The sequence below is a fragment of the Andrena cerasifolii genome, chromosome 10 (assembly GCF_050908995.1).
Source record: "Andrena cerasifolii isolate SP2316 chromosome 10, iyAndCera1_principal, whole genome shotgun sequence".
In the NCBI taxonomy this organism is placed as follows: Eukaryota; Metazoa; Arthropoda; class Insecta; order Hymenoptera; family Andrenidae; genus Andrena; species Andrena cerasifolii.
This window is the reverse complement of record NC_135127.1, coordinates 9,472,188-9,498,299: the sequence shown is the minus strand read 5'-3', so window position 1 is coordinate 9,498,299 and position 26,112 is coordinate 9,472,188. Positions and strand designations below refer to the sequence as shown.

General features: G+C 48.0%; 7 protein-coding genes across 7 annotated transcripts; 5 read left to right on the top strand and 2 right to left on the bottom strand.

The window, feature by feature from the left end:
* Nucleotides 1-1,859: 1,859 nt before the first annotated feature.
* Osi9 (DUF1676 domain-containing protein Osi9) lies at nucleotides 1,860-3,449 on the top strand. The gene is made up of 3 exons (XM_076821498.1): nucleotides 1,860-2,212; nucleotides 2,380-2,552; nucleotides 2,649-3,449. The coding sequence occupies exons 1-3, from the start codon at nucleotides 1,962-1,964 to the stop codon at nucleotides 2,969-2,971; spliced, it is 747 nt and encodes a 248-aa protein (XP_076677613.1). The 5' UTR covers nucleotides 1,860-1,961; the 3' UTR covers nucleotides 2,972-3,449.
* A 371-nt stretch (nucleotides 3,450-3,820) lies between these two features.
* LOC143374422 (uncharacterized) lies at nucleotides 3,821-6,291 on the top strand. The gene is made up of 3 exons (XM_076822586.1): nucleotides 3,821-4,195; nucleotides 4,344-5,094; nucleotides 5,646-6,291. Exons 2-3 carry the CDS (start codon nucleotides 4,614-4,616, stop codon nucleotides 6,074-6,076), a joined length of 912 nt encoding a protein of 303 aa, XP_076678701.1. The 5' UTR covers nucleotides 3,821-4,195; nucleotides 4,344-4,613; the 3' UTR covers nucleotides 6,077-6,291.
* A 2,598-nt stretch (nucleotides 6,292-8,889) lies between these two features.
* Nucleotides 8,890-10,104, top strand: LOC143373879 (uncharacterized). The gene is made up of 3 exons (XM_076821499.1): nucleotides 8,890-9,342; nucleotides 9,471-9,530; nucleotides 9,615-10,104. Exons 1-3 carry the CDS (start codon nucleotides 8,973-8,975, stop codon nucleotides 9,851-9,853), a joined length of 669 nt encoding a protein of 222 aa, XP_076677614.1. The 5' UTR covers nucleotides 8,890-8,972; the 3' UTR covers nucleotides 9,854-10,104.
* Nucleotides 10,105-10,632: 528 nt separating this feature from the next.
* On the bottom strand, nucleotides 10,633-12,636 carry LOC143373880 (uncharacterized). The gene is made up of 3 exons (XM_076821500.1): nucleotides 12,354-12,636; nucleotides 11,018-11,200; nucleotides 10,633-10,846 (listed from the first exon to the last, which is right to left on the bottom strand). Exons 1-3 carry the CDS (start codon nucleotides 12,634-12,636, stop codon nucleotides 10,698-10,700), a joined length of 615 nt encoding a protein of 204 aa, XP_076677615.1. The 3' UTR covers nucleotides 10,633-10,697.
* Nucleotides 12,637-15,521: 2,885 nt separating this feature from the next.
* Nucleotides 15,522-17,682, top strand: Osi12 (DUF1676 domain-containing protein Osi12). Its single transcript, XM_076822088.1, has 3 exons — nucleotides 15,522-15,564; nucleotides 15,678-15,824; nucleotides 16,892-17,682. Exons 1-3 carry the CDS (start codon nucleotides 15,522-15,524, stop codon nucleotides 17,680-17,682), a joined length of 981 nt encoding a protein of 326 aa, XP_076678203.1.
* Nucleotides 17,683-18,780: 1,098 nt separating this feature from the next.
* On the bottom strand, nucleotides 18,781-19,678 carry LOC143373682 (uncharacterized). The gene is made up of 2 exons (XM_076821146.1): nucleotides 19,420-19,678; nucleotides 18,781-19,167 (listed from the first exon to the last, which is right to left on the bottom strand). The coding sequence occupies exons 1-2, from the start codon at nucleotides 19,676-19,678 to the stop codon at nucleotides 18,980-18,982; spliced, it is 447 nt and encodes a 148-aa protein (XP_076677261.1). The 3' UTR covers nucleotides 18,781-18,979.
* Nucleotides 19,679-24,712: 5,034 nt separating this feature from the next.
* Osi13 (Protein) lies at nucleotides 24,713-25,906 on the top strand. The gene is made up of 2 exons (XM_076821486.1): nucleotides 24,713-24,908; nucleotides 25,584-25,906. Exons 1-2 carry the CDS (start codon nucleotides 24,713-24,715, stop codon nucleotides 25,904-25,906), a joined length of 519 nt encoding a protein of 172 aa, XP_076677601.1.
* Nucleotides 25,907-26,112: the final 206 nt, after the last annotated feature.

The following is a 26,112-nucleotide window of genomic DNA, read 5'->3' as shown; positions in this document are numbered from 1 at the left end:
ATGGAGATAAAGTGAAAGTTTTCTGCGGGGTGTAACGCAGACGGTTCTTTTCTTCTCCTCTCCTGTTTTTTTGGTCCGAGAGATCGATGCACGGGACAGCTCGTAGACACTTTCGTTTTGTCGGTTAGGCGATCTTCTAGAACTCGTTTGCGGTGGCGGTGATCTTCTTTTGGACGTCGAGGTGTGTTTTCATAGTAGAGATATCGAAAGACTGTTTATCTAGTCATTTATTTGGGGTACTGTGGTCAGTAGGAAGGATCAGAGAAGATAATGTTTATTCAAGGGTTGTTAATTATGCCATTCAATTAAAAAATCCATGGTAGAATTAACTTCCAGCTAGTATAAAAATTGAGACGCGAAAGAGGACCAGGACCGAGGAGCGAAGAATTCGAAGTAACACTAGTGTAAGCATCTTCAAACCCGCGGAGAAAGTCGCGCGATCCTTCCCCGCCGTGATCGGAAACCGACTCGCGCCGTTCTGCCCTCTCATCTTTCCTTCTTCCTTCTTCTTCTTCCTCTTTCTCCACGGTTTTCTAGGCGAGAAGTCTTCGGGGTCAAGCCGAGGCGCGGCCAGGCCTCCTCGAGGAGGTCTGGCGCGGACCCAACTCGTCCGCACACGACTCGTTCGCGTGAACATTCCACGAAAAACCGTTAAACGCGTCGCTCGCGACACTAGCGGGCATATATTAATTTTAAGCTGAATGAAGATGACTTTAACCCGCGTGCCGCCACGATTCGATTCCACTGAAAGAGAGAAAAAGAAATGCAGAGAGAGAGAGAGAGCGAGAGGGCACGGTGGCAACGGATGGGAGAAATTGGCAGGGAAACGCCGGGGACTCGATTAAATTGCAAATTACAGTTAGCGTGAAAACTCGTCGAGCTGCTCGGGACCGATGATTGGACGAACAATTCGTCCAGATAGCGCACGTGGTCCTCGAGGAATGAGGATTCGACGATGTTTCAGGAATCTCAAGTATGTGTGTCGATTGAAAGCTCCGCGGCTCGAAAACGCGCGTCCTGTTTGATGGGAGGCTGTAACGCGACGATGAAAGTTGCGGAGGCGTGAGATTGAAGTATCTTCTACATAATGCGCGGTATTATACGGCTTGTTGAAAGCGAAACCGCGGCGGATAACGTGTCTGACTTTATCGTCGCGACTTTCCGCTGGATTCCAATGGTGATCCGGGTACGATAGAACGCGAAAGTCTATTAAGCTTTATCAGAGGGGACACAGAGGGTGGTGGAAGTACTTGAAGAAACGTCCCTACTCGTTAATACATTTTCCCTGCAAGCAAAGACAAAATGAGAAAAAATGCCTGGTAGCAGAGATGTTCTGATCCATTTGAGTAGTAAAGGCGTGAAACTCGAATCCACTTTGACCTGCGTCTGGTCTCGCTGGTCCAAGGCGGTGGAACCTCCGCGAGGATGGAAAAGGGCATCGACGCGTGGGCAAGCGTCTTCCACTCTGCGATTTCCACTCTCCCTCCCGGGCCGTGTGTCGGATGATCGAGGGGGCCCGTGCACGTGTGCGTGCCCCGCGGGAACGAACATGGGCCCGTGAGGAGCGAAGCAGCCTCGCACAGGAGAGGAGAAAAGCGAGAAGGACGCGTGTGCGAGCGTGTGGAGGCGCGTCAACGGGAGACGAGGACGACAGAGAGAAGCGCGCTGGACGACCGCCCGGAGGAGAACCAATAGCTCGTACGGGTTGTAACCCGGCGGCGGGCGGGGGCCTGGCCGGTGGGGGCCATCAAAATTTCAAAAACGTACGCGGGCCCCTTTCGCGACGAGGATAAAAGGCAGCAATCGTGATTCTTTCGGCCAGTGTCGATACGATCGCCGCAGTAGTTCGAGTAGCACGGTGCGAGTAAGCAGTCCGGTTCGTAGGGAGTGTCGAATATCCAGGAGGCTACGTAATTCCGTTTGATTCGTCGAGTTGCATCTTTGGTGAACCGTTTACGGAGATGTTCAAGTACGTGGTAATCGCTACGCTCCTGGTCGCGTCCGCTCTAGCCGCCCCTGCGGCGCAGGACGCGAGCCAGCCGTCTATCCTCGAGGAGGCCCTCGACGTGTACGCCTCGTGCTCCGGCGAGGAGGATCTCGCTGTGTGCTTGAAGCTGAAGGCGCTGCGTTTCGTCGACAGGGCGGCTCGCTCGGCCGACATAGAGGTCGTCGACGGGTTCAAGATCGTGCAGACCGAGGAGGCAAAGAACAGGTAAGGAATCGTCAGGGGAAAGTGACTGCTACGCGTTGGGGGTTGATTCAGTGAAATGCGAACCGCGCCGCGTGATGCCGTCGGTGATTACGTGGGCTTAGCTAGCGTCGATGAAAAGGGAATCGCGAACAGCTGGGCCGACCTGACACGGGGATTTTACTTTCCAGCCGCGCTGACAATGCCAGGTCCCTCAACGATATCGAAAGTACCCTGCCAACCGAGATCGAAGCCAAGGAAACGGCTATCAACGAGGCTCTCTACGACAGGGCTGCCAAGTTCCTTTCCACGCATACCGTTGAGCTCAGCCTTCCTGAGGAAGTCTCTCGCAGCTTCGACGAAGGTAACCCCCCGGAATTAATGCCCAGCTCATTGACACTTTACTTGATTTATCCACAGAACAGAAGGTGTTAACCATAACTGTCCGTTTCTATTCTAGCTCGTGGAAAGAAGAAGAAGATCGTGAAATCCCTGATACCGATCCTCCTGCTGCTGAAACTGAAGGCTGCTGCTCTGATCCCCATCGCCCTCGGTGCCCTGGCCCTCCTCGCCCTGAAGGCTCTCGTGATCGGCAAGATCGCCCTGATCGTCAGCGCCATCATCGGCCTGCAGAAGCTGTTCGCCAACAAGCACCACCAAAGCTACGAGGTGGTGGCTCACCCTGTCCACTCGTACGGCCACGAGGAGCACCACGACCACCACGGCTGGGCAAGATCGGCTGGCTCTGATCTCGCCTACAACGCGTACAAGCCCCCCGAATAGTTTGAACGCCTCATCCAGCATCACCTCGCCTCAATTCTCCACCTTCGTTCGCCAAAGTGATCGTCCAGCCGCTGACGATCACACAGGGGCTGCGCGACTCGAGCCCCCGAGAACCGTGTGCAGACCGTGTCGAACCTAACCCAGTAGCTAACCCACCACAGGACCCGTTTCGTCGAACAGAATGTACTGTACGTGACTAGTGACTGAACGTGACGAACTGTGACCGCGGACCGATTCACTGACGAGACTCTTCAGCCCCGACATAGCAGAACTAATGTGCGTAGATTCGGTTTGCTCACGGTGACCGAGACATCGAACAGACTCTAGCAGGAAGAAGTGAACAGGTGGTAGTCGCGCACCCTTGGCCATCCAGTGCGGTATCCCTTCAGGGGTCGACGTTCCGTAGCGATCTCGTCGAAGCCGAGGCTTCCGGAGGTCGACAGCGCTCGGCCTCTTAGTCAGTACCTGGTCACTGGGCCACCAGATTCAATCCAATGATTATTTATATACCACCCTGACCGGGTGTCGCCATGTAACTTATCGCATTATTTATAAATAAATCGTAATTTTATATGAAAGGCCGCCCACCACGCCAACTTTATCCTACATCCCGCTGACGCACCTAGTGCTGGCTCCCCGTAGAGCACGCTAATTGATCATAACTACGTTAACGCTGCGCCGATGTTTGCCCGGTTAGCCCACTGCTTTCTTTGGACAGCCTGTTTACTGTCACTTGGTAGCTCTCGTCACGGCAAACATCGTCGCTTCTCCTCGTCCTCTTTGGATTCTTCTTATCGCAGGCCAGCTTGCTGGAGTTTCTCTTCGGTCGGGAGACGTTGCCCCGACGTTTTGACAGTGTAACGAGCCCAGGCTCCGGGCCCTTCCCTGGCCAATGGAAATTGCTCTCCACGGGTGCATCCGGTGTATCGAGGGGCCACGTACATCCAGCGCGAAATACAGGCGACCTGTACTTTCGCTGCTTGTAAGATCCGTCGAGTGAGACCGATTGTTCCGTCGTGTGTGAACGCCCCCTTGACGCCTATATAGCCGGCTGATCGTGGGTGCTGGATCAACAGTATTGTTTCAGAAGTCGGGCACTTTTCTTCCGCCACATTTCGTACGGCTTTCGTGGAGCGCTTTACAGAGTCGTGATTCGATGTCGAAACGGAGCGAGTCCGATTGTGCGTGCGACACGATGGAGGGTGAATAACGAGGGGTGGTTAGGTGAGAATACAGGGAAGGGGATGTTGATCGTGATAGTGACAAGGTGGTTCTTAGAAGTATGAAGAGTTCGGGAAGCCTCAGGGATGGTTTAAAGGATCTTGACCCAGTTTCACAAATTTTAAATAAATATTAGTTTCTTTCTTTCCAGGCAAGAAGGGGAAACGAAATTCTGGTGCATTTGCGTTTCCCATTGCCGGTACGCAAATTCCAAGATCTCGTCCACTCAAAGCAATCTTCTCTTCAACCCAGTCACCTCGACGCGACTTCTCTTTTCCCAGAGCGGAGCTTAATTAGCAATTCCTCTTTCTCGTGGAACTTTCATCGCGCCGAAGCTTATCAACTTTCTCCACGATCTTCCTCCAACTTTATTTCCATCCGCTGTGCATCGATCATCGCCCGAGAGCCTCGCTACGTCGCTATGAAGCGCAAACTCCGTAGCTTGTGCCTATTGATCTTCGTTTCGACGGGGATCACGGTGATGATGGAGCCAGCGGAGGATCCAATCTTGAACAGTGAGGATCCAATGAGCTTCAACGAAGCCTTCGGCGCCTGTCTAGCCAGAAAAGAGTTCGGCACCCTGGAGTGCGTGAATCGTGGCGCTCTGAGCGCTCTTCAGTCCCTGAACCACAAGGACGACCTGGACTTCGACGAAGTGCACCTGGAGAGAGCTGACGGCTATGGGAGGGAGCTTCTCGATTGGGACTACGACCCAAAGGATTTCGGGAACATCGTGAAAGCGGCGACCAGGTTAATGGAACGCAGAAGCCTCAAGTGGAACCTGGACAACTTGTATCCTGGACTGCAGCTCAGGGCTGGGCCGATGTTGAACGGAAATGGGATGCTGGAATTCGTGGTGAATGAGAGACCGACGACTTTCGGCGACAGACAGGCTGGAGCAGGTGAGTGAGGGGTGTTCTCGAAGGATTTCATTGATGAATGTATCCATTAGTGATTCGTGAAGGTGGGGGATCAAATTCTAGGATCTGATAGAGCTGGTTGATTCCAAGTAGATTAATATTAAATTTGTTCGATCTTGCGACGAATGGTGGGTTCAAGATACCTGCCTCGTGAAATCGAGGCTACAAAGGTATCGTCAAACTGTAGCGTCAGCATGGAAACGAACCCACCGGTCTCCAGGGTTCGCATCTTTGCTGAGGCGGCGTTCGCCACGAGCTACTTTCTGGAACTACCTCCAGTAGGCAGCACGGTCAAGGCCACTCGCGATGCAGACTCGAGACCTTGAAGTCTCGAGGCCTAGCATAGTTACGAAGCTATGGGGACTGCATCGCTCGAAGGCTTACGATCGTGTCGTACGTCTAGCACGATCTAGATCTACTTTTTTTTTACCTAATATCTAATATCATTCATTGATGATTAGTTTGCAATTCTGATACTATTTTTGCTTCAGAGTCCATTGGAAATGACTCGTGCTGATGTTTCTTTATTCCAGGAAGACAATTGACGAGGCAACTGCTGCTACCTTTCCTCCTGGGGTTCAAGTTCAACCTGGCTTCCCTCATTCCACTACTTTTTGGGTTCCTGCTGCTTCTAACGAAGAAAGCATTGCTACTCACGAAGCTAGCTCTGATCGTCAGCGGTCTCCTAGGCTGGAACACGTTATTTTCCACTGCTTCGGCGCCTTATCCAGGGGGTGGATTTAATGGATTCCATACGTACGGTCAGGAGCCACCAATCGGAGGATTCCCTTATTACGATCATCACAATTACCAGCATCGACCCTACAGAGGCTACCAGAGCAGCGATTTCGGGCCCTACAGTCAGCACGTGATCAGAGAAGTCGTCGACGTTTATGACAACACGGAGGAGGGCGCGAAGAACAAACGAAGTGGGAAGAATTTCGTCTGGGCGAAGAGTAGCTAATTTGCCTGTGAACGTTACAATCAACTGTGATTGGGGTATCGAGCTTGTTGAACTGCGGCAACGTGTACCTTTAAGGTGGTAGATTCTTCTTATAATCCAAAGATGTAGATTTATAGCAAGTGACAGATGACTTTTTATAGGAATTAGAATGGCACAGAAATTTACGATCGTGATATTGCTTCTATCATATCCCATCGAATAAAACTGGACCTCGAGGAGAGACCACAACCACAGAGCAATCTTCTTCTTCACCCTTCCTTCTTCAATCATTTTACTTGCAATTTACAGCTGTAATCGTTAATTATGTATTAATTCGTAAGAAAGAGAATGTCAACTTACATCCACTTTCTTCGAATTAACCGAGAAAAGATCCTCGTGTCTTCAAAGTAGTACAAGCAACCGATATCTCGGACATTGAGCTACAACGAAGGGATGCAGCCAATCGAAACCAAATGAGCTACCCAATCCAATGCACATTATTGTGTCTGCCCGACTAAGAGTCACTAAAATCCTTCGACAAACTTAAACCAATCATGAAATTCTTCCTGAAACAGCAGGTCTCTCTCAGTCACTGTCAGTTTCGCGCGTCAGCTTCGCAGGAAGCGTCGCCCTGCGCATCCCCCGGCTGTTTTCACTCGACGAATGCATTAGTCTCACTCCATTATCGCGACGCCCTCTCTTCCGGTCGCCTAACTGTACCGGTTCCTTCGTACGGAAGAAGGTGGAACCGTGGCGAGCGTAAAACTGGCGTCCGGGAAACGCCGCTGCTCGTAACAGCGTTCATGGTCCCGTGATCGCCCCGGTAACGCCACGTGCTCCTAACTCCTTATGTCAAGTGTAACAATCAAGGTGAGCATATATTACAACGGGGAGACGGTCGACCGTAAAAGTTCCTTGTTTCACGGCCCCTAAGCCCGCACGAGCGCTGTTTGAGTTTCTGCGCTCGCCTGGCCGACGTCGGACATGCGTGACCGTCGGATTCGTTACAACGTAACGGTTCGGTTTTCTTTCTCGTGGAATTTGTCGCGTGAATGGCGACTATCGGCTCTTCTTCCTTGGGCTGCAATTATTTCACACGAATGCATCTTGGAGGCTGATCTTTTACTATTTTAAACGCTGTTGCGGTACAAATCGTATTAGCGTTTGAATTGTTATTGCGATTAACGTTGTTAGCATCGCCCTGCATATTCAGGCATAGTTTCCCAATTAGGAACAGTTTTGAAATTTTTCTGCTGCTATCAAGCGCAATTATGCAGCTTCCCGGGGAAATGATATTAATGTGCATCCTGTTTTTTGTCCGAAGTAGGGTAATTGCGATGGCTACCTGGTCACAGGAACGATGAGCGCGGAGAAGAGCGGCCTGGATTTTCAGACGGACCTCGAGTCACCATGAGCCAGTGGACAATTTTTAATAAAATTCGTTGTTGTCCCGGTCGTTTGTCGGATGTGGCGCGTCACGGTCTGTAATCCGTGTCGGATTAACAGTATCTCCACGGTATTAATTAATGCGTACCCAACAGCCATTCGTTTCACCATCCTCTGCGCGCCATTAAGGAGAACAATGCACGGCGGCTTCAACGTCGATATTAACGAATGCAGACGCGGACTTTCGCTGTAAAATAGAATGCCTTCGAGCCACGGGTTTCCACGGGTCTCAGGCTGCTGAATTTCACCTTCATTCTATTTAAAAAAAAATCCTCATTAAGCCTCTTAATCAGTTCACCTCGAAGAAGTGCAATCTTTATCTACTGCTCTTCTTAGACCAAATTTTGATTCTGGTATGAGATAGATAAAACTTTTTCAAAGAATTCCTCAAGGAATATTGTTTTCCTTTGGAGGAATTTTTCAATATCATCCAATAAAAAAATATATAAGAAAATTTGTATGTTAAACGATTTTACAAAGAATGCACTAAAAATTAAAAAATGATTATTTTCTTATACTACGATTTCGATGGTGCTTTCTCACTTTAAATAAAATCGTGGCGCGGGTTATTTCATAACAGAATATGAATCGATTTAAAACAGCGCCACGATTTTATTTAAAGTGAGAAAACGCCATCGAATTTGTAGCACAAGAAAATAAGTATTTTTTAGTGTTTAGTGCATTTCTTGTAAAATCTTTTAACATCATTTTTTTTTAATTTCTAGTTTTTGTACTTGTGGATTTTTTTAATTGTTTTAATGTTTTTTAAAATTTTTTTTCTGCTTTTTAGTGTTTGTGGATTTTTTTATACATTTCTTTTTATACTTTTTTATTTCAGACATTCTTTTTAAATTGTATTGTCATCCAATGCTCGCCTGCAAAGTTTCAAAACAATTGTATTGGTGGAAGTGGTTGAAAATTGAGTTGCCAGATTTGAACGATACACCAAACACACATACAGAGGATCGAAGCTAATTGCAAGTAAAAAATCATTTGAAAACGATCCAAACTCTACTTCACCGTACACCGTGGCTGTTTCGAGGAATGCTAGAAAAGTTGAGGAAGTAGGAAACAAGGCACACAAACATTCCAGAGCTAGAGCCACCGATTCTCTTTAGAGCAGGCCTCTGATTCCCATTCAGCGGCCAGTTCCGAGGTGGTTTCAGCTTCACTTGGCAACCAGGTCGGAGGGATACTTACTTACGGGGCTGTACGACATTGTTTTGGTTCAGGAGTCCCTCCTCCGAAAGGAGGAGGCGTTAAACAGCGCGTGGATCAGGTGTGAGCCGACGGCCGTAAGGACGAGCAGAGGCTGATGGTAGGAGAACGCGAAATACCCTTATAAAAGAGCTGCCACGGAACGGTTCGAATTAGTCCGCGGGATTTTACGAGCGGTCAGCGTGCCGCGAAATCGATCAGTGCTGGAAGCCGCGAGCCCGTAACAGAGGAGTATCATTCAGCTTTGGACAGGATGAGAAGGACTAGAGCCACGGGGATTACGTGTCTCCTTCATCTGGTGTTGATGGCCCACCTGGTGCAGAGCAGAAACGAGTACACGAAACTGTTCGACAGATGCTCCAGGGAGAAGAACGCGTTCGATTGTCTGAAGCAGAGGGCCCTGGAGATCCTGGACACGGCGATCAAGGACGATTCAGTGTACGTGATCAACGATTACGTGTCCATCGCTAGGGACAACGCCGCAGCAGCTGGGGGCACAGACAGATCGCTCCAAGACAGCAATGGGACCGAGCTGAGCCTGGACCAGAAATTGGATAACAAGTTCCACGAGTATCTGGCCTCTAGGAGCTTCAAGCTTACTATTCCCGGCGATACCTTCCAAGGTATGGAACACTGCACTCGATTGGATTTAAGGAGAAAGATCTTTAGAGACCTCCTTAAGATTTGGTGCAATAAGCATCCACATCGAAATTGAATAACTGATAAAGTCTCGCGATTTTCATCGTTTCAGGTCGAAAGAAGAAGGACAAGGGATACGGGGCGCTGATGATGGGAGCCCTCGCTGTTGGAGGTAAGCCTCAAGTACTTTGCAACTTCGAGGGAACTTCTCCTAGAGTCTGAATCTCAAGGTGCTCACGGGTAATCTGTTTTGCAGCAATGATGGCGCAGCTGGCCTATGGAAAAATCGCAATGATCGCGGGTACAGCTTTGCTCACTGCCAAAATAGCGCTGGTACTGAGCGCCATCGTCGGTTTGAAGAAGCTGGTCTCCAACCAGGGAGGAGGTGGCCATGAAGTGATTTACGCTACGGGATCTGAACACCATGGGAGCTATGGTGGCGGGTACAACGGAGGCTGGCAGAGGACTCTCGACGCTTCGCTTCCTCCCACTTGAATCGAACGGACGATAGGAAACTTAGTCTTATTGTATAAAACGACGAATGCGAGTATTTATGTATGAAACGGCGAGACGTAAAGTGTACGATATTTAAGAACAGTCAATACAATTTTCTAATTATTTATTTGTAAAATAAAGTACGAGGACATTCGTAGTTAAATCAGATGCATAAAATTGCGAATGACTTTGCTGAAATAATTGGAGGGTACGTGACGCGGGTATCACAGCGTTGCTGATTATAAATCCCAAACAAATGGAGGCACGTTTAATTTAATTAGTGGTAATTGGTCACTTAAGGTGAATTTATACAGCCACCGATATGGAAAACAATTCGAGTCGATTTGATGCTTGCACGGTGGAAAATCAGTGAGCGCCCACCGATTCTGCCGACTTGGATCGTTCCCGCGTCGGTGGCTGTATAAATTGATCTTCATTCGTTTTTGATGGTCAACGAAGCGTACTCTACCAAAAATTAACGATACTTGTATTTATTTTCATCCACGAGAGTGCGGCGTGCAGGGAATGTAATGTTCGCTTCATTTTCATGTACATTCTGTAAAAACGATGCACCTTGACTGAAGAATAAAGATTGTCAAATGAAAGACTGCCTGTTTTCAGAGAAACTTGAAACATCATTCCTGGTGATGCATTTTGCATTCGTGAAATGTGTAAGATTCACAGCAGTCTGGATATAAATTCGAGGCTCGTATTCTCACTATTTATCTTATTTATTAACAGTCACATATTTTTTCAGGTATACATTTGTACTTCGAGAGTGTATAACCCAGAGTTCACGAGTGGTCCCTGAATTACATGAAATTTTCCGCAACGAGACACTTCTCTACTGGTACATCCTCCGCCGTTTCCGATAAGCGACATCGTTCTCTCCGAAACCACCGTGAGAATCGAAATCGATGCTCGAACTGTGCGTGTTGTCGTAGCTGTGATATGGGTGCTTGATTATCTCGTACGACACCTTATCTTTGTGCTCTGAAAAAGAAGTTTCAAGGTATCAGTTACTTCCACTTCTTTCCTACTCTTAAACTTATGAGAATTCATAAAGGCCCCCCAACGAAATGCTAAGTAGTTACATACCGAGAAATTAAATTCGTACGCATAGAATAATTGAAGTACGCAGGTAGATGGAAGAAGCACACTCACCAAAGGCTTTCTTCAACGCAATCGCAGTAGCGATGGTAAGGGCGACTTTAGCAACGATCAGAGCCTTGCCAGCAATCGCGGCGACGGCATTCATCATAACGTAAAGCATCGTCACTTTTCCAGCTCCCAGGAAGTACAGCAACAATTTCCCATAACCTTTGTCCTTCTTCTTCCTCGAGGTGACTGTAAATAGAAGCCGCGTTTTGTTATTCTCCGCGTTAATGCAATTAGCAGCACCGTTTAATGTAAGCTTCAATTCAGTTATTGCAAGATATAAGCAGCAGATAATAAAAGAGCTGCCTTGTCACGCGATATGCAGCTGGAAACCTGAGTCCCCGCTAGAAAATGAATCAAGATCGTTCGCGAAGATTGCGTCGAAAGGAAACACAAAGTGGCGCTAATTTGTGGCGTTCACCGAGTAATTTAATAATTACCGGCTAACGCGAGCAACTCCGTAGAAGCGTTCCCACGAAACCGTACTCCACATTATCGAGGATGTACGCTCCTTGTTCGAGAGTGTTAAGACGATTCAGATGTAAGCTACCTAAATGCTACACAGTTAATTAATCGAAACTCCACTTGTTAGCCGCCTGACCTGCACACAGGGGAACGTTGGCATGTTTTTGGAATATTTTGCTATATAATATAAAGATTAACATTTTTACATTTGCTTTGAGTATCCTATCACAACGTTGCATCTGTTGCGAATGCAGTACAAGTGTCAAAATGCATCCAATTTTAATCCTTATCCTTCTTTGATACATGTTAAATATCTGCCAATGTTACCCGGAAACATCATATATAAATAGCACTAAAAAGTTAAAGTTTTACCACATTTGAACTTAGATTAACACTTAAATTTCTTTCTTTTTATGTTCAATGCAGTTTTAAATTTGGTTTAGGTAACCTATTATAACATTGCATCGTTTGTGATTGTGCTACAAGTGTGAAAATGCAAATCCAATTTTTTTCCTTTTCCTTTTTAATAGATGTTAAGTAGAGATGCCGGCAGTAGAGAAATTAGAATTAAACTCCACAGTGCCTCGATAAATGACTGGAGATTCTTATTCAATGAAGGTATCAGTAAAAAATCACAAGGTGTTCACAAGGATGACACTGGTACGTCGTCTGACCTGCACTTGCCAATTCCCCTTGAAGTGAAACTTCCCACGTAATTCCCATTCCTTCCACAATATCCACTGCCCACAATCTTCCCCTTATCATTCATACACACGAGATGCCGAAACCAAGTCCCTGCACTGCGTCTGCCCAAAACCTGCCAATTCCCCTGAAGATCCAAACACCAATCCCCACCTTCGAACCTCCCAAAACTCACCCTCGTCAACATCCCCACCACTCCCGAACGACCCTCCCTCCACCTGCCTCGCCACTCTCAGCGCCGTCTGACCACTTGTCGACCGAATCCCCTGCGCGCTGCTGGTCCCGCACGCGGTCGAATTGCCATGCCTGCTGCAATCGATCGAGATCGACGGGCCGGGGTACGCGTCCCTGCGGATAACCACGCAGCCACAGGCGGCTAAAAGGCCGCAAAGCTGCAGAGCTGCCAAGGTACGTCGAAACATGTTCGACGCAGACTGGCCGGCTGGACAGACGGCCATTTTTATAGGGGCAGAAGCAATTAGCGGTTACGCCATACAGAGCGTGAATCCAGCCGCGGTGCATCCTTCCCGTGGTGTGTTTTGCGGGATCGGCCGATCCATCGTCGTGGATCACGGGGGCATCCTAAGGCGTTCGCGGACGAAACGTATTGCCCGCGTTCGCGTCTCGATCATGGTCTACGGTGCCTGTTAATTGCCGGTGTGCGCGGCGAGTGTGAAACGCGCATTGAAATGAAAAGGAATTGGGCTAATTGCGGGCCCAGGCAGCTGTGAATCGTTTACGTGTACTCGGAAGCATGATGATCGCTGTGATAAAAAAGAGTTGCACTGTTTTTTTATGGATGCACTTTGTTGAGGAAGAAGCGGTGAAAAAGTGTAGCTTTGCTTCGGAGTTTTCCCGATTCAGGGTAATGTCCTGTTACGGAAGATCGTTGGTGAATGTTTTCAGATTTACTTGGGTTCTTTTTTTGCGGAAGGAGTAACTGTGCATGTGATCATGGACTGGTGAGTTTCTTTTCAGCTCTACCCTTTAATTTCTTCGAGGAATTACATAATTCTGAGCATGAGTTTTCAGGATCTCCTAAGGACGACTCGTACGAGCCACGCGTAACACTTACTAACTCGGGTGAGGATGAATAAGTCGCGGATAGAAAGCAACAGAAGCCTCTGCAGGTTGAATAAAACATTGTCACAAACCGAAGGTACCTGGATGCTCTCCTAGCTCCGCCTCCCCTGCTGCTCATACGCTGGGAAGTGGAGAATAAGGTTTAAAAGGCTGAGTATTTTTCTGCCACCGCTTTGTGTGCCACTGGGCCGATCGAGCATCCTCGATTCACTGTTTCGTTGCAGGATCGCAGCCTCCGAAGGTCGACAATCGCACTGGAAACTGCGGGAACAAGCTTCTGCGCCATTGTGAACGCTATCTTCGACGCTCCTTACTGTTCTTAACATTTTTGCGACGATGGCAACCCGAAAAAGCCGTCTCTGTAATCTTCTTCTCATTGGCAAACTTCACAGAAGATACTTGAACTGTCAGAGACCATTAATCCTGAAGCTTTCCATTCGTCTGCTTTTCAGCACCCTTTACAAATATCCTATCCGAAACCAAGCAGCAGAAGATTCACTCCCATCAAGGGACAAATCCATCACATTTATCACAGATGATGGCCAATCCTTGGTGAAAGCCTTCCATGTGAAATTCTCTGCTGCTTCTAAGAGGTGTTCCTCAAACGAGGGCACTGCAACTAAGATCAAGCGTGCATCGTGCCACCAGTGTTCCTGAGGCGAAACCGAACAGTAATTTGTTAAAACGACGCGCATAAATTCGTGCGTCTGTAGCTGCGCCAAAGTCGGGCATTATCTAGGTAAAAAATTATTTAAATAACGAGTCGAGTAAAAGATGCTTTATCTTTATTCGTTATAGAATTAAAAAATATAAAATATATATAATACAAAATTTATTCTGCGCTACGGATGAAACGCTCTTCGAATAAAAAAATTATCTTCATTCATCGTATAAACTTATTTATTCGTTGTTCTTCGTAATAAAGATAACTTGAATTATTCGAGCCTTGAATACCGAATAAATTGTTTGTATCTTTTATTCGTCACTTGAATTTTTCATTTAAACAAACTTTTTACCCGGCTCTGAGCTGCGGTAATGAGCTAGGTCAGAGCCGCGGCCACCTGTCGCGGATCGGTGACCTGAATCTAATAACAAAGTGAAACGAGCCAGCTTCTTATCGAGATTCATCTCAGCCGAGCATCTCCTGTTCTCTAACCCATTGCCACGCTTCCCTGAAACGTTATCCCTGAAACCGCCTTCTGCTGGTCACGTTTCCGCGCGGTGCATCCAATTGCGTAAGGTGGAAACACTTTTCCGTAGGCTCGTTAGCCTGCGCGGCACGTGCGCTGCGTAAAGCCGCGCAAAGTGGCAATGCAAACGAGCGGAAGACCGAAAGTGTCACTTTAGGGGAGTTTATCGGTGAATGAGAGGCGCGGGTTCCATGGAAACGAGTTCCCATTTGCACGACGCGTCTTGCCTTTCAAGCTGGCTTGTTAAGTGTCCTGTGACTTCTACGAAGATTTTGGTGCAATTTCTGAATGGGACTTGTTCGTTTCCAATCGTCTGAGATAAAACTTGATTACACCAGGGAGGGTCGAAAAGTATCCTACTTAGGTATTCACATTCTGACACTAATACATTCATCCATGTCTTCGCGCTGCCCTCGTTGGACAACAAATCAACTTTCTCTTGTAACAATGGGAAACTTGCCCTGAAACGTGGCCACCCAATTTCAGAAACGTTCATATGTGTCTCCATCTTCGGAGATGAGATTTCTTGATTACATATTCTTAGCCATTATACTCCCCGCAACTTTGTCCCAACTTCGTCTTACCGTGTACCTTCAACCACATAGGTACATGAGGTTTCAAACATAATTTCAGAGGTTTCGTGAATCTTCCTCGTTCGCGCGTATACCTGCCCAACCGATTCAGCTTCCGACGTAATTCACGCGCATTGTTCACCGTGGAATCCGTTCCTCGCGGCGCTCGTGTGAATGCTGCATCGTGCCGTGAATGTGGCACGCGCTTTAACACTGTTCAACTCCGTCCGTCGCGGGCCTGGCTATGTGATAACCGCGAAGTAGGTGAGCCAGCATGGAGGATGCATCGTCGTCGCATTAGAGATGCGTTAACCTCGATCGAGCTTGTGCCAGCGTTAAGCCGCTCGTGAGATCGGCATAGTGACATATTCCATTTGATGGATGCAGAAGGGTACAACAAGTGTTAACTGTTATGCATTTTTGGCGCAGAGTTAAATGCCACATTCTGACAGTCGTCGAGGAATTAGATTTAAAATTCCTTTGAACTCTAAATCCTAAATGTGTGGGACCTTGGAGCTCCAGGTACTAGGAGAGTCGAAGGGTTCCGCTCTTCTCTCACGAGCACCAGCTTCATCCTCGTGAAATATTCCGCGCTGAGATCTGACGGTTACCATCGAATCTTCCTCTGACACGTTTCGACCTAATAACTCCTAGAGCCGCGCGAGGCGTTCGTTTTCATCGGCGTGGACACGCCCAGCAGGCTTCGGAAAAAGAAGAAGTCCGCGGAAGTGAAGGTGAGGAGCTGCAGCCTGGTGCAACGGGCAAAAAAGGTGCAACCGATGCGGTTCACTTTTAGCGGACGTAATCTCCTGTTCTGTTACGTGTTCCGTCGCGGTGTGTACGCCTCGAAATTGCTCGAGTGCCCGCGAGCCATTTGAATGAGAAGAAATGAGTCGGCGATTATATCCGTAGCCATCTAAACAAAATCTGAATTCATTGGTCACGGTGTGCGAACCATTCCAATCATCCCGCCTCGAAACAGAAGAACATCGGAAGAAACCTAGACAATTTCACCAGCCTCTCTTCGAGTGGGCTAAAAAAATCCAACGAAATTGAATTGCTTCGCCGAAGACATCGCAGCATCAGCACAGAAAGCAACGCGAGCGGATCGATACCATCGGAGAAACTCTGATCTGTTCCCCAAACACGGGTAGGTTTTCATGAGATCCCACCGCGGCCGTCAATTTAACGCCGATGGATTTACGCTCGATCTAATCTGGATCGTGGATCGCTAGTGGGGGAGTAGGAGGGCTCGCGAGAGTAAGGACGCGGACCGTCCGCGACCTAAAACTACTTGCCACTGTCACGAATGCATCGGAAAGGTCAGGCTGGGTCACGGTGCCAGGTACGCCAATGGGATGCTTCCTGGTGCATCGTTCTCCTCCCCTCGTTTCCCAGGCGAATCCCAGCTAGCATCAGTGAAACTTAACGACCCGGGGCCGCCAGCCTTCTGCCTCGATCCTCAGTGGGTCTGTGTGTCAGGATGGGTCACATGCTCGCGCTATGAGAGAATCCTACGGCAGCCTCGACTCGGGGGGCGGGCGGGAAGGGTAAAGGATCGCTGTCGCGGAGCCTTGCGGAGCTATAGAGGACAGAGAACGCTCGTTTAGGCGCTGGATGAAGCAAGGTGCGCGGGGGACATGCACCGCCGCTTGCGTTTCGTTGGTACAGTTGCTTACGTGGGAGACGGTTCACCCCCGTTCGCGAAGGACGGTGGATAGGTCGATGGTATATATCAGCACGGGGACCAGGTCCTGGCGCCAGTTCTCTCTAGTCGAGGATCCTGAAGCTCGCGGTAGTGTTCAGATCAACGTTCCAGTGACCAGTTTCACGTTTGCCCACCGCCCGTAGTCTGGATTACCGTGCAGGCTACCTGAGGGGATCGAAGATGGGTCTGTCCAAGTGTGTGTTGGTCCTGTTGGCGTGCAGTGCGGTCGGCCACGCGTCCACGGCGACGAAGGAGGACGACAGCCTAGTGGACAGGGGGTTCAGGGCGATGTACCGGGTCTACGAGGACTGCCAGCACAGGAACATCGCGATATCACCTTGCCTGAAGAAGAAAGCCATCGCGTTCTTCGAGAGGCTCGGTAGAATGCGCACTCTGCCGCTGTCGGACAACTTGGAGCTGATCAGAACCACCGACGAGGCGCCGAAGAGCTCATTGTCCGAGTTGGAGAACAGCATGGGCAGGAACGCCGCGAGCAAGGACGAGATCCTTACCGAGATCCTGTTCGACAGAGTCGCCTCGCTGCTGAACAGCTTCAATATACAGATCCGCCTGCCTAGGACGAGCTCCGGTGAGCTGAAGAGGGGCATGGAGGAGGGCCGCGGCAAGATGAAGAAGATGATGGGCATGATGATGATGGGAGTAGCCATGAAGATGGCGGCCTTGGTGCCTATCGGGCTAGGAGTGCTGTTTCTACTGGCTGGAAAGGCGCTGATCATCAGCAAGATCGCTCTCGTGCTGTCGCTGATCATAGGGCTGAAGAAGCTTCTGAGTCAGAAGCAGAGCCACGACCATGGCGGCTGGCAGCAGGGCGGTGGCGGCGGCTGGGACAGGAGCCTGAAGAACGGCTTCGGACCCCTGGAGTCGACCACGACGGAGCAAACGCAGGAGTACGCGCAGAGCTTAGCTTACTCCGCGCGACACCAGCACTGATGCTGACGCCTGGGGATGGAAGAGGAAGAATCTCGGGTTCTGTTCGCAAACGACGTCTGTGGATATCGAGGGCCAGCTATCAACCTTTCAGACGGAGGACTTCTTGAGTAGATTTATTGGACTGATATTTTATAGTGGCGACGATTTTTCCTTCGCTAGGAAATTGGGTGTTCGTTGATCGCAGGGTATGGAGGAGTTCTTCGTGGAAAGGAATATTTATTGATACCTACGACTGTTGGTATTCTAGTTCTAGTAGACTGAGTCGTTAAAGTAGTCTAAAGCGATCCTAAGGATCGATTATTAGCTTCCATAGCTTTCCACGAGGGAACTTTAAGGATATTGTGACTCCAAACCTTGTTTCGAAGAATATTCACAACGGTTAGTTGCCAATTCCCAGTTTAGGATTAGGAACTCGAATTGTTGAGACTCTTGAAGCTAAAATGGTATTATTACACTGGAAATTTTGTTATTAATCTGTGTTTGCCTTGTCTATAAATCTGATAGCCTCGAACATCAGCAAAGGGAGCGGATAGCAAAACTTACCGCGTACGTAATTGCCGTCCCATTCCGCGAAAGGTGTGCCAAGAATGCGTCGAATAAGTGCAATCATTAGCAACTAAATAGCGTACACGTCGATAGGAGGATATCTACGTCACGTAAGATCGAGCTGGGTACCTGAACCGTCACTCGTTTATATTCCTCGCTCCTGAAGAGAGCAGTTCGACAGGATAATAGGGACGCAGGCTGTTTTCACGCACGCAAGTTTCTAACGGAACCCGAGACGAAGCGTTTTCGCGTTGATCGGAACGACTGGCAGAGAGGAGAACGATCTAGGGGAAGATCCACGGGACAAACTTGCAGTCGTTCCTTCCTCTCCCACCTTCTACATACCTGTAACTTATTGTTAGTCACTTAAGCACGGTGGGAAAGTATTTATTCTCGAACGCCATGTATTTATCGCTACCAGCTCACCCCTGAGCCTGACGCCTCTGGTTTCGTACGCAGGCGAAGACTGATCGAATAAAGGAGCGTACACGAGAAAAGGAAGGCAAGGGTCGTTTAATGATTTCATGATTATCGCTCATTCACCCGCTACAGCAATGATACATTATATGTTACAATCTTACGCGCTGGTTTTGTGATGCTGGATCAGAGAAGGGATCAGAGATCCGACTGATCGACTATACCCGCGCAATTTCTCGCGATTGTGCAAGCAGAGGCGAGAGAAGTCGACGCATCAGCCTCGCATTTCCCTCTTGCAAGTGTCGCGGAGATTGTCGGGACGATGCTCGTTTCGTCAGTGCACTTTCAGCCCCAAAACTGCTGCGAACAGGGCGAAGAAGAAGCCCGCGAGAAGGGCGGTGGCTTTGAGGAGGATCAGCCCTCCGACCATCGTCGGAATCAGAGCGATGAACTTCATCTTGTAGGCCATCAGCAGGGCTATCATCGTGCGGTCCATTTTTCGCCTCCTTCGCCTTGGACGCTCTAGAAATAATTGAAAAGGTGATTCCTGCCTATCCTTCGATGCTTCTTGTACACTTGTGTCTCTCTTGAATTCAATAAAATGTATTTAACGAGTGCAATGCAGTGGAAATGTCTCTGAAGTTCTTGGGACTCTGAGAATCCTATTCTATTATTCTAAATCGGAGTCGACGGGACAGCAAATTAAAATTAGCGAATAGAGCAACCGAGTATCGTAAGTGTTCGCTGCTTTCTGTATCCTCCATGTCACGTTACCATGTTCCATTCCGTAGTCCTTGGACAGAGCCAGAACTTTGTTCTTCGCCTGTGTCTTGACGATCTTCGTCTTGTCTTCTCCGCGTACAGCGATTGCGTTCTGCGACACGGCCTTGGTGTAAGCATCCTTGAAGACCTTCTTCCCGAGAGGATACACTTTCTGGACCGCCTGCTTTTGATGGGACCTCGAACTTTCCAGCACACGGACCACACAGAACAGGGTTAACAGAATCACGACTAGATTCACTCTCGATCTCATCTTCTCGTCTCGCGAGGTCACCTGAATTCTTTCCACGATTATCCACGATTACCAATTACATCCTCGAGGTTCTCACGTGGTCTCCAGGTAGCGGAGCACCCGTCAGACTCCACGAGCCCTAAACTCATCCGCCCCTCTGGGTATTCGGTACCCTTTCTTGGTAATTACGAGTAGGTTGCTCCTTTTGCTGATAGTCGCGGCATAGCTTCTTGGGAGTTTCCCTTCAGATCTCCCTGAAAGGGTGAAACAATGGAAAACGTCAGCTGCGGTATACGATAACACGGTTTCAATGAAATCCAGAAATAAATAAAACGTAAAGGACAAAAAGTGGAAGAGATAACAAGAGAAGAAGTAACAGTAAACAGACACCGCAAAGAGAAGCAGAAATAAAAGAAAGGGGCACCAAAGGAAGAAATATCTGATCTCCCACCATCCGAACAATCAAACTCTCACGAATGTACAAAGAATTATTCAAAGCTACACCCTTCAAACACAGCATTCTACGATACACGAGTCTGAAGCTACTGCAGAACTATCCTTTCAACGAACAAGTTCCAAGCCTGCACCAACTCCTGACAGAGATCTCCCAAAGAACCAGCAGCTACCACAAGCAGTCAGTATCTCTACAAAAACCAACTCACGATGCTACAGAGACTCCAGCTGCTGTCACTCAAGGAAACCGCAGACCCTTCTCGCGGCCCTCGGACTGGTACCCCAGCGAATTACCAAGGATCGTCCTCCCTCGTCGAGCGGATCCCTATAGTTGCGCGAGTTCCAGCTAGCAAATGCAAATGACGAAGAGACAGGTGTTCGGAACGAACTGAACAGCGAGCGACCGCGAACTAACTGATGCGCTCTTGATTCCTCGACAACGACCCGAGGGGGGCTGGCCGGGGTACCGCGTCGGGCACGCTTCAGTTGCCAGCAAGATCGACAGTCCGTGAAAAATGAGCACCGCGCGACGAGCCGGCAATATATGCGTGCAGCAAGCACTATGATCCAAATTGTCGACGGCGATATATGTGTCAGGTTATATTGTCGAACGGTACAACTCGTCGCCGTGGATTCGTCGTGCTGCGGGTTCTCCGGCCGGTCGAACGGGGGTGGGACACACGGGGCCCTGGAGGGACGTAATTACATAGGAGACGTACGCCGGCGAGCACGCTGATTTTTGAGTTACGCTGCGCTGGCATTCGTGCCGATGACAATTGTCCGCTGCGGCGATCGATCGTCAATTGGATTTGGGTCGATCGGAGAGGGTTTCTCGGTATTTCAAGGGGTCGAAGCTGTAGGGTAGATGATCAAGGGTTTAGGTTGAAGGGCTGAGAATCTGCTAGAGTTATTCGAGTTTCTTTCTGCTTTGGAGAGCGTAGAGACGGTAAAAGTTGGGATGTTAATTTAGAGAATAAGGGATTAGTCGTGGAATTAAATAAGTGTAACTCGTGAACTGTAAAATATTTTTTTGCCAAATGATAGATCTAATTAAAAGACGTAACTTTTGTCTTGAAACATTTTTCCTATCTCTTACAGTTCGCGAGTTATAACACAAAATCGGAAAATAGCCGAATTTCCAGGGGTTAATTTCACCTCCTTCGTGTGAATATCGGTAGCAAACAAAAATTGTGTTGTAATCAGCAGGAAATCCCCTACATATTCACAAAGTTTCAGAATTTTTTGAACTTCCGAGTTCGGGATGTTCCCTTGTTAAAAACTGTCGACTTGGACTGTAATCGTGTTTTGAACTACCTGCATTTTATGAATACTGAATTCCTTCATCATTCGCGTGTGCGTGAATACCACGATGGTTTCGTGGCAAAGGCGATGCTCGCTTTTCAAGTGCACTTCGGTGTCATGTGTATCGAGGCCCGCTAATTGGAGATCGTCATACATTTCTGGACTCATTTATGCGTTTACATTGACACAGGTACTTTCTCGACTGCCTTTCAAATTGCACGTGGAATCTAATATTCTAGTTATAAACCATGCACCAATTGTTTCCAAACCGTGGCGTCTGGAGAACCGTTAAGGAAAATATTAGTGACGCATGTTGATTCGAAGTTCATTAAGAATTCCTAGAAGTTACACAGATATCTGATGTTAACAGATTTTGAGCCAGATTTGCGTCGATCCCTGCATTTCCTGTTTAGATTCTCATTCTATGAACGCGGCGACGAATTTCCCTGAATTTCCAACGAAATCAAAGCAGCGAAATTAATGAAATTGCCGTGATTTATTCGAAAAGGATGACGCTTAGGGTATTATTCGATTCCCTCGCGTATGAAGCGAGGAACCCGGTTGTCGAGCAGTTTTATTCATGTGCCAGCTAGAAAGAGCATTGTGTCGTTCCTCGAGGAAACGGAGGACAATTTCGCGGCTTCCTGCGCGAACACGGGACGGGAATAATTGCAAGAGAAACGGGCACGGTCAGCCGCGGCTGGAATAAAGAAGAGAAAGACGGAAAGTCTAGTACTGTAGAATCACTATGATCATCGCAGGCCTGTTTCGTTGCTTTGTTTCGACACTGGAGCATCGCATGTCGCTGCTATTTCGTTTTCAAAGAAGGTAACGGTCCGGTCTTGACCACCTCAGTTGGGAAGGGAGCGTGGACACTTCTGCGAAAAGGTATTGAACTTATTTGTCCGCGTAGAAGCACTTCGGCTCGCTGGTTTTCCTCGGATTTCGAATTTGAGAAAGTGGTAACACAGAATCGTAAGAACTTAGCCCTCGGGAGTGGATTTTAGAATTGTAGAATGTGGGCAAATTAGGAATTAGGAAATGGGGAACGAAGAAGTCCAAAAATCTAGGAACTTAAAAACGAAGACCCAAGAAACATAAAATCTAGAATTGAGGAGCATTAATCTTCCCACCAATGTTCTCCATCATTTTGCTTAGGTCTTTTCATCAATTGCAGCTTACTTACAGGCTTCAATCGTAAGAATGGAGCTCTTCCAACGAGCAAACTCCTCGCCAATCGCAGTCACCGTGACCATATCGTGTCCAGCAATAAATACTCAAATTACAGTGCACCACTTAGCTTATTGAAACATGCTATACCTTAAACTAATCGCGCTTTATCGCCAGAATCACGAACACGGCATTCAGGCGATTATTCTCCGACGCATAGGTTTATGGAAACCTCTCATCAACAGAGCGCATGCAATTAAAAGAACGTTTCGCGTATGTTAATTGAAACGTTCACGAGGAACGTGCACCGTGAAAACGGAGATGCGCCGAGTAATTAACAACAATCCACAGCGTGCGACGACAGAGCTGTTCTCTATATTTTTCCGCGAGATATGCTTGTAATAACGGGATTGAGGTGGAACCCCCTTATTATCCACGAGACAAACCCCTGGTTAAGTTTCTCGCGAACTTAGTGGATACATCGAATCTTCAATTGAGTCGAGTTTAATCTTCTAGAATTGGAATTTTATTTTGTGCAGCAAATGAATCCAATTCTACTGTGCTATTCAAAAGAATACCTACCCCCGAATCTACCCTCTTGTGAAAAGATGATTTAAGGTGTCATTCTACTTTGTACTGCTGAAAAATTAAGCTATTTTTAAAGATATTTTTCTCAGTAAATGCAACATATACTGCAATAAATCTTTTTGGTATTTCTTAAGCTACTCTTATATTATACCAAAAAAAAATTAAAAAGAATTTTCGCAATTTGCTGTCAATATGGCACCTAAAAAAGAAGTATGTTCATGGCGTAGGTGATGTCCCGGCTCAGGCTTATCCGAAACAAAAAATTCCAAAAAATTCTTAATCTGTATGAGTATCGCTACAGCCCCTACCTCAATCAACAATTTTTGTTGAAAAGAAACAAAATGGCGCCGGTTTGAAAAAAAGTTCCATGAGAAAAATCTCGGTTATTTCTTTTTTTAGGTGTAATATTGCCTCTGTAAAAAAAACATTAAAACAAATTAAAAAATTCTTAATTTTTTTTATAATATAAGAGTAGCTTAATAAATTCCAACAACATTTAATTCATTATATGTTGCATTTACTGAGAAAAATATCTTGACAAATAGCTTCATTTTTCGGCCGATCAAATTAGAATAAACCCTTAAGTGACTCCTCTAAAGAATATCCTCTCTCCCTCTCTACACCTCTCTCCCTCTTTCACTGAATACTCAATGCGAACCCACGAGGCACTCCTACCCCCCAAACTCGAAATATTTCCCCCGTCATAGACTCCCCAAACAACACGACCCTTCCATTCCCAAATCTAAAAGCACCCCACTAACTTTAAACACCCTCGATTCTCAGTACGATTCCTATCGAGCCACCTCGCTCTCGTGCCCCGTGACGGTCACCCTCTGCTCCGTTTTCATTTAATCCACAACATAACCCATCGCTGCAAGCAGGCCACGTTCGGCCCAGGTAGCCGCGAGCTCCAGCCGATTACTCGAGTGTGAAACGAACCACGATCAATGATCGAGACGGCGAGCACACTCTCGCAGCTTTCCATGGTCGTCTACGTCGACGTTGATGCAGCAGCCGCCCCCCAGAGGAAACTGCTCGCCGGGACCCGCAGTGCCCCGCTAACGACGTCGTCCAATGATCGGAGAGAACAGAAGACCGTGGCGGACGGGGATGGTCGGCGAATCCTTCGTCACGCGTCAGTACCGAGCTTAGATGGTGGTCTCCTTCTCTGGGCTTTTCGCGATCCAGCTATATAAACTAATGGTCCGGCCTAAGACCAATGTCAGTTGACAGTTTATTCCCCAACAAGCAGCCACGTCGACCGTGTAATCAGTCCACCTCTGTGTTTCGTCTATTCACCACCACGTCCACCTCGCCCAAGGAGCATTCCTCGGTTGACGGCGAGGAGGTGCGCAGCCCAGGATATTCTCTATAGACACATTCAACCAGTGACTCGATAGATACACACCGCTCGTCACTGTGCACCTTCTGCAACTGCGAGCAACTAGCATCCAGTCCTGAGACGTACCCTCTAATTGCTTCATCGAGGATTGATGCCTTGGCGTGACGCTGGCGAACGACAGCGTCAAATGCGACAGGAGGATGTTGCTGCTGTACCCGTTGATCTTCCTGCCACTGTTGACGGCGACGGAGACCGTGCAGCCCGCGGTCATGCAGCCAGGATGGAAGCTGCAGCTCGAGAACACGAGAAGCTCCGCGGAGTGGATCAGTGAGGGGATTCTGAGCGTGGTTGACAGTGTTCTTCCTGTGTCGCAGTCTTCAGTCGAAGGTAAGCGGAGTTTACCTTCGTACCTTAAATATTATTAGCAAACTTACCTATATTTCGCGGCACCTTTGAAGATTGTTAACACTTCTCCATCGTCTGTTTCTCGTGCAACCAAAAGTACCTGTCAAATTTCCCCTGACCCACTAGCGATCGAAGATCATAAAGCGCGTTAAAGAACCGTGTAATTACACTGGCTAACCACGTTTGATGCATATCGCGACACGATACTTGATCGTTCACGGCACGTGCCCGCCCAGCACAAAAACCATAAGTGCTTTCCACTCCAGTTCACTCTATTTCCTTGTTCATTTCGCGGACGCGTCTAATAAGGAGCGCTTCCATTTCCTTCCCGATGTCCTGCAATACCTCGCGTGCAATTAACACGACAAGCCTCGCTCCAAAAAGCTCTGCCACGCGCGCGCCTGATTTATCGCTCGACGCGGGTGTCTTTTCATTTCTGGCGTTTTCGGAATCGAGTCTCTTGTATTTTTCATGAACCTGGATGATTTTAACTGGAGCAGATCCCAGGATGGACTGGCGGGAAATCAGATTCCTAGGCTAATCCAGCAAGAGTTAACAATGTGAACACGAATTTGACCTGGATACGTGGCAGCACTCTCCGCGAATAGAGAAGCGTTAGATTTAACGACTTCCTACTAGTGAAGGATCGTTACCGCTCTGTTACAGCACGCATGAAGAAGAAGCAGAAGCTGAACAGGTACCTGATCCCCCTGATCGTGGGATTCATGCTGATCAAGTCCATCCTGTTGCCCATCGCGTTGAAGACCCTAGCCATCCTCAGCGGCAAGGCAGTGGTCCTCAGTCTGATGAGCTTGATCCTGGCAGCCATCGTCGGCCTGAAGAAGGTCGCGCAGAGCCCGTCTGGGGGCTACGAGGTGGTGAACGTGCCTGCCGGTAAATACAGGAGGCAGGATATGTTCGAGATGGCGGAGGACACGCCGGAGTCTGAACCTTACAAATTTTATAGAGAACGGCGTAAAAGGAAGTAAAGATCTGTGGCTCTATTGTAAACGTTTCATTCGGCTTCTACCTACCCACCATTCCCATCTCTTTTAACTCTCAAACAAGTGAAATTGTAGGAAATGAATTTTTAATATAGAAAGCTCGAAGCGTTTCTACATTTAGTTTTCAAATTTTCAGCTCGGGAAATTGAAGAGGGCAGTTTAAAGAACTCCTGCTCTGAAACTGTAATATC